The sequence below is a fragment of the Pygoscelis adeliae genome, unplaced genomic scaffold, assembly GCF_000699105.1.
Source record: "Pygoscelis adeliae isolate BGI_AS28 unplaced genomic scaffold, ASM69910v1 Scaffold222, whole genome shotgun sequence".
Taxonomy (NCBI): domain Eukaryota; kingdom Metazoa; phylum Chordata; class Aves; order Sphenisciformes; family Spheniscidae; genus Pygoscelis; species Pygoscelis adeliae.
Genome location: NW_008824309.1, coordinates 3,560,705 through 3,568,204, shown reverse-complemented (window position 1 = coordinate 3,568,204; position 7,500 = coordinate 3,560,705). Strand labels below are relative to the sequence as shown.

Here is a 7,500-nt window from a genome sequence, read left to right as displayed (position 1 = left end):
AGGAAGGAAGTACAGCAATCTTGAACATTACCACTATTATGCAAAAAAAAAAAAAAAAAAAAAAAAAAAAAAAGCTGTTAACTGTTTTCCCCTTGCTGACTGGGTAGACGTGCCCTCAGATGGAAAACTTCTGATACTTGTGACTCCTTACTACCAGAAATCACATGAGATGATCAAGGAAGAAAATCGCAATAACTATATTTATATCTAAGGCTGAACTTCTCAGAAACACTGTACCTTGATTAAAATTTCTGGTAGGCTGCAATAAAAATATCAGATGTGAGACTGGCCCGGCAGATCAATTATCATAATTGACAACATTTTATTAATACATATTGAACTCCTAAATGTTTTGGACGCAAGATATCCCCGTGAAAATGATCCTCAGAGAGGCAGAATGCCAGATCTGGGAAAAGAATCAAGGCTGGCTTGTCTGCTGTACAGTTTAAACAAATATTTTTCATCTGGTCTGCATATTCTATGCTTTTGTACAAATTTAGCATCTGTTTGTACCTGCATATTTTAACGTAAGAGCTTTCATTAATTTTTTTTTTTTTTTAAGCTTCAAAGCCATAAACATGTATATTTATACCACAGTATTGTACGCTGGTTGTAAAGCTCTGAATTAAGTCATTTTGTGCTTTAGTTTTGATTAGAATGATACAATTAGAACCTGTTATTCTACCAACTAATTACTTGTAGAATGTGACATCTGAAGAATACTACAAGATTACAAATTTAGGAATGAACCCAGAATGTGCTCTGTTTATATTATTCCCCTGTCTTCAGTCAAATCATTGTCATGGAAATGGACTAATACTGGGCCAGTTTTTGTCCTCATAAAAATCTTTCTCACAAAAAATGAGTAATAAGAATTTTAACGCTTCGCGTATCAATAAGATTTTAATAGTGGGCTTTGATCTTCTTGCCTGTCTACCACTTGATTGGCCGAGCAGCATCCATCTTCCTGAATCATCATTGACTTGTGTTCGTTTCTGGGAAATTCTTTCTTTTTTCTTTTTTTTATTTTTTTTCTTTTGGTCATATTTGAACCATTTCTGGGTGCCTTTTGACATTTTGTTTCTTACAAGCGCTGCTAAGTGAAAGATTAAAGGAGATTTTTCACTTAAATCTCAAATACTAAATTCTCTCACTTAAAAAAAAAAGAGAGAGAGATTGTATGTTTGTGCATGTCTTCAAATAAAGAAAGGCTGGCATTTAGGAGAAGTTGAAAAGGCGAGAAAGAAATGTTATGTATATTTATTTTTGCCTGTGAAAACCCTTTGGAGGGTTAAATCTTAACCAGGCTGTATGTGTGAATACCTGTTGCACATGAACTAACAAATTAGCAGCAAGAAACCAAGTTTGACAGGCACTCTAAGGCAGGCTGAAACATCTATGAAAACAAGCGTTCTCCCCAGTGATGGAGCTGCATCCAGCCTCTTCGAAATGCTATTTTAACACACTCCGAACTCCCAGTTTCACGGAAAGCAAACCGATCCCTGATAAATACAGAGTAAATAGTTCTACACATATCATGCTCATTTGCATGTGAATTAACCCAATTTATGGCCATAAAGGCAGACTTTGTCAGTGCACAGAGAGTGCACAGAACACGCAAACAAATCGTACGGGCAGAGAAGAACTGCCCACAGCTGAAAATTTGTCACATTTCTGCACCACTTGATATTAATACATGCTGCACTTCAAATGAGGTTAAAATGAGGATGACAGCTCAGAAGATCTGTGTGACGATAGATAGAAATAGATGTATAAGAACTTCTGGTATCTTCCTTTTGTATTTGCAGTTTCTTCCAGGTATAGAACTCACAGTGTCTGTTAACTGATTATTTCTTTTAAATACGGAAGGAAAAAAAAAAAAAGAAAAAAAAAAATCCCTTTTTATCACCCGACTGATATTAGATTTAATATTGGGAAAAACCCTTCGTTTACTCCAAACAAATAGTTCTGTTTTCCACCACTCGCTGTCATGTTTAAAGTAAATAAGTTCTCGTCCATCCAGCACCGCTGAACTCATTCAGTTGCCAGAACAAAGCCATTGTATAGAGGTCCACAACAGCCCTTTTCTCTCCTTCCCTTAGCAGGATCTTCCCTGTTACTGCAGCGTGCTCCCTAGCTTTGTGAAGCAATTCAATAATGTGCAAATGCTAAAAGTGTGCGTGCTTATTTTACAGAAGAAATGAAGGAAGATTATGACACTATGGGGCCTGAAGCCACAATTCAGACCACTGGAAACAATGGTACAGGTAAGGTATTGCGTGATACGAGCATCGCTTTTCTTCTGTATCGTGTCGAATTAGCTGTGCATGAAGAGAATTAGTGACAAAACAATTTCGTTCTTGTTTTCAGTTTAACAGTTGGGAAACATTTACATAATTTTCCTGGGTTTTTTTAATTTTTTTTTGATCGCAACGGTGCGGCGACAAACTCATTCGGTGAGAGTCCTTGCTACCCTTCCCGTGCTCTGCAGCGTTTCAGCCCCTAACTCCTTTTAACTGCATCCTTGTAAGCTAATAGCTTTCAGCAGCATGAGGAGCTGTTTTCCCAGCGAGGGCGAATATAGTGTAGCTTCAAGTAGCTGGACCAAGATACAGTAGTCTTTTAATGAGAGGGACTGTACAAAGAGCTTGATAATGAGGATGGGGTGCACCCTTCTTGGCAACCCCAGATTCGCATGGTGCACAGAGTGGGCTACTTCAGAGACTGAAAACATCTTTTCAGGAAGACACGCATAAACACCTTACATAGATACACAGACACACACACACTTAAAATGCATATTTATGAGATTATTATGTTTGTGGCTAATCTTCCCACACACACACTTTCCACATCTCTTTCTTTCCCCTCTTCTTAGAAATCAATACATTTTGTGGAACAAGACCGGGGACAGAGATATTTAGCAGGCATCCTCTCCGAGCCATCTCTTTTTTTTCTGTGGCAGAGCAAAACAGCAAAAGGTTTCTGTTACTGTTTTCTAATCCAAATGAATTCAGGGGTTTACCATGTTCTTTCCAAAGGCCACAAGGCCCCACTCCGTCCTCAGCACAGCTGAACACCATACATCACCCAGTGTTTCTTTTGCATTTGTCACAATTTGAGATGTTGCAGATAGCCCTGATTTACACGGTTAAGAGTTTTCTAGTATAAGTATATTTCTATGCATTCCATTATGAGATTAAGTTCATAGGTAATGCCCCCTACAAATATTACTGTAAAAGGTGGTACCTAAGTCTTGCAAGGATTTTATTACTCACATTTTCCTAATGTTGGTAACACCCACATAAAACCCCAATGCTCTTATTAAGTAACACAAGAAATTTACTTTCTAATTCTTGAGGGGGAAAATAAACCCATGTCACTGCTTTTTTCATCCATTAGATTTATTATGCATGAAAGAAGGGTGGCACCAAGGCACAGTTTATCATTACATATATACTTAATGATGTTGCCATACAGAACTGGATACATAACGTATTTGAAAAGCTTTTTATTTCCAAAGGACAATAATAAAGTGACAAATTGTACTTAGCGCTTGGAGAAACAGGACTTTAAAAGACGTCTGATTCAGAAATAAGACTTGATGGTTATCTGAATTACCATTACCAGAGCCTTTGAGGTCCCCTATCAGTCCGTGTGACTTCCTTTGCACATATTTTCCTTACCATAACAGGCCTTGACTCTTTCATACTTGCAATGTGGTCTGTTCGAGGGGGAAGACTTCATGTCCTCTTAGCCCCTTCCCTTCCCGTATCTGATGGTCTATTCTGCCTGCTCGACTTCGGCCTCACAGCATCTCTCTGGGGGCAGGGTGCCGTCGAGCCCCTGCATAGCCCTGCCGCTAACTCTGCGTGGGGTCCGTGGCACGTCCTGCCCCTTCTGAAACCAGTTTTCTGGGGGAAAAGATAAGGGTTGCCCCTACCCAGCTTGGTGCACGGCAAACTCGTGGTTCAAAGAGTGCTTTGCATTTAAGTGGTCTGCATTTAAAATGCAAAAGCTGCTCTGGATGTTGCACCTGGCAATTCCTTCCCCAAATGTCCTGTGCAAAAGTCCCAGCCTCCTCTTTACTCCAGCTGCTATTTGCTGCGATGGGCTTGCTCAAATAACCATTACGAGTTGTCTCGTGCTCTGCTAGTGTTTAATTCAAATCTTCTATCACTGAGGCGTTCAGAGCCACCTCCTTCAGTGGAGGCTGGTGCCTGGGTCGCTTGGGTAGAACATGTTTCTGTAATGGCTGCAGTTTCTGTAGCCTCTTAAGAGCGATGTCAGATTATTTAGTCATATTAAATCATCTGAGAAACTAAATGCCTTTGCCAGTCTTTTCACCTTGAGTGGAAGATGCCAGGTGACAGGAGCTGCAGCATCCTTCATGCAGAGTAAAAACTCCCCTGGCTTGCCTGTTGAGGTGCCCCAACCATTATTTGAAGAGGCAAGGGAAGAGGTCAGTCCCTGAGCCATTGGAGAGCCTTCCTACCTATTCTGGGAAATGTTCAAAGTTTTCTTCTTCAGCCTCACTATAGGCTTTGGGCCTGTCTTGAGTGTCTGGCCTCAATTTTTCCCTGCAGGTACTAGGGGGATTTAAGACTGATGTTTTATAAAATAGCTGAGGTGAGGCTGAGACTCGACCCAGTGAAAGAAGTTGGATCAGTGACTCCATCTTCAGCGAAAGCCATACCGCAGTGACCTTCTGGTGTCCAGGAAAGCCATTTGGGTCTTCCTAGAGATTAACATGGGTTCTTCCAGACGGGCCAAGAAGATTTCTCTCATTTAACACAACGTGCCAGATTTTGTAGCACTCCATGACCTCGGCTGAGCACAGAGATAGGAGATACAGCTTCAGACTCATAGAATCATAGAATCATTAAGGTTGGAAAAGACCTCTAAGATCATCGAGTCCAACCGTCAACCCAACACCCCCATGCCCACTAAACCATGTCCCTAAGCGCCTCATCTACCCGTCTTTTAAATACTTCCAGGGATGGTGACTCAACCACTTCCCTGGGCAGCCTGTTCCAATGTTTAACCACTCTTTCAGTAAAGACATTTTTCCTCATGTCCAATCTAAATCTCCCCTGGCGCAACTTGAGGCTCATTCACATACATCTGACTGGCAAAGTTGCTGTAGGTGCATGCAACAACTGTGGTGTATTTTTAGCATCAAATTCATTGCAGAACGTCATTAGTAGAGAAAGAAAACGAAAAGAAAAAGAAGTCTCCATTATTAAATTATTCTGCTATTGTCAGAATGGCCACTTCCTAGTGGTACTTAAAAAAGAAATCTTGTTATCCATACATTAATCAGCTGCATCTTTATAATGAGCCATGGAGGCTTTATAGTGGAAAAGCAAAAGTGACTAGCATTAGAGTGAAAATTTTAGTCTTTGGTCCTGCTAAATTAATTTGTAAATATTTATGGGATTTCTGAAATGGTTACTTGACAAAATGATGTTTTGCAGAAGGGGTTTTTAAAATGTGAATGAATAAATTCCTATGGTTTATTTTGTTGTACCTGTTACGGTTATTACAACTGGGTTGTTTGCAGAAAATAGATTAATAAATTCCATGTAAACAAACAGAAAAAAATTTCCAGGTTTCGATTACTAACATCTGACAAGCTTCGAGTAAAGATCTCTTAATATAATTTAAAGAAGGGAAAAAAAAAACCTTAAAAAAAAAAAAAAAAAAAAAAAAAAAAAGCCCTGGGGGGGGGGGGGGGGAACCAGAAGTGAAACTTGGCAGGTTGGAGGACAGGCCGTTTCAGGCTGTAATCTGTGTGTACCAATGGGGGCCTCTCACTTCCTGGCTAATGAAGGCTGTGGTTTTATTAGCTTTGTTTGCGATTAAGGGCAGCTATCACCATCTTGCAGGACGAGTTCCCACACAAAATAACTGGTCTCCCAAGCTCCTTGAACCTCTCTCTCACTTTATCTTGAAAGGTCCTAAATGCCTCCAAAGATAGCTTTCCTTAATGCGTTTTATTTTTATGTGACACGGCCACATCAGCTTTTGGAGCAGAAAATATTTCTGCTCTCCAGGCTCCAATAATTAATTAAAAAAAGACTTATTTGGTGAGGTCACCCGCCGTAGATCTCGCTGAAATTCTTGCCTCGCAGGAGGGGATGTGCAATGTGTGTGCAGTGTTAGCCCACGAGGAATCTGGGAACATGACTTTCTGCATGGAAAACAAATTAGGGCACTGGGGGGGAAGCAAGCCTTCCCCCCAGAAATCAAGAGGGAAACCTAATGGTTATCAGATGGGTCTTTTTAGTAACACTGGGTGAGCTTCCAGCCATGTCTGAATTGTCAGTAATGTCGCTGGTGAGAAACCAGATACACATGGTCACCTTTTGCTATTTATGTTAATCTGCAGTGTTGCAGCACTGGTTGTATTGTTTCGGTTAAGGATCTGTCAGCTTTTCCACTAAATCCTCTTGTTTTTAGGGGTTTATAATGTAGACATAAACATTTGCTTTAGCTCCCGGATTGCATGCACAGACATAGAAGCTAAATAATCCAGAGAATTAGGAAGCCGAGGCCAGTAATATCGCAGCAGTCCTCCACAGCCTGTTGGATCAGCCTCCAGATAGACTTGGGAGCTGGAACGGAAGAACCTCGTTTGGGTTCGAGTTTGGGACTGAAGCTCCTAATATTAACTCAGGCCTTGTTCTGTGGCTTGATCCTATAAATACAGTTGCAAGCTCCAAAACCCTGCAGCCTGTCTGGAGGAGGAGAAGGGCGCATGGGGACATCCCTTGGAGCCATCCCTGTTGGATCAGCCTCCAGATAGACTTGGGAGCTGGAACGGAAGAACCTCGTTTGGGTTCGAGTTTGGGACTGAAGCTCCTAATATTAACTCAGGCCTTGTTCTGTGGCTTGATCCTATAAATACAGTTGCAAGCTCCAAAACCCTGCAGCCTGTCTGGAGGAGGAGAAGGGCGCATGGGGACATCCCTTGGAGCCATCCCACCTTTGGCCCTTCCTGCTCCCATCTCCGGAGAAAAGCTCTCTTTCCCGGCTTCACAGGTAGCATTTACTGGGTCATGGCCTGAATCTGGCAAAAGATAAACTTGTTTTCCTTGGATCTATTGCTAAGTCAAGAGAAGGAGAGGAGATGGGGTACTGTTAAGCCGGAGGGTGGATGATCTTGCAACAGTTGGAAGATCTAGGCGTAGCAAGGGAATGAAAAGTCAGGTTTCCAATGTAAAAAGTAATGCCTCAGTTTTGTTCTGATAAAAATGAAGTCAAAAACATAGTCTGATGTTCTTGTGCATAAGGCCTACTTCAGTAACCACCATTTTGTTATATTTCTCTCACAGCTACAAAATGGAGGTAAGGTACTTGGTCTTGTTCTCCGTACTCACAGTCCCCTTCTCTAGAAGTTGCATTTTTTTGGGGGAAAAAAAGGAGATATTGTTTCTCGTCCTAATAACAAATGATAACAGGAGCTACAGGAGCTACAGAAGGACTAAGGGAGGAGCT

General features: G+C 41.2%; 1 protein-coding gene across 3 annotated transcripts in view; it reads left to right on the top strand.

Moving 5' to 3' along the window:
• The window catches only part of ZEB2 (zinc finger E-box binding homeobox 2), a 116,282-nt gene that overhangs the window by 87,370 nt on the left and 21,412 nt on the right, over positions 1-7,500 (top strand). For all 3 annotated transcript variants that reach the window (XM_009318946.1, XM_009318945.1, XM_009318947.1), the window contains one exon: positions 2,196-2,267. In XM_009318946.1, coding sequence (XP_009317221.1) covers positions 2,196-2,267 — 72 coding nt within the window. The remainder of the gene's footprint in view (positions 1-2,195; positions 2,268-7,500) is intronic.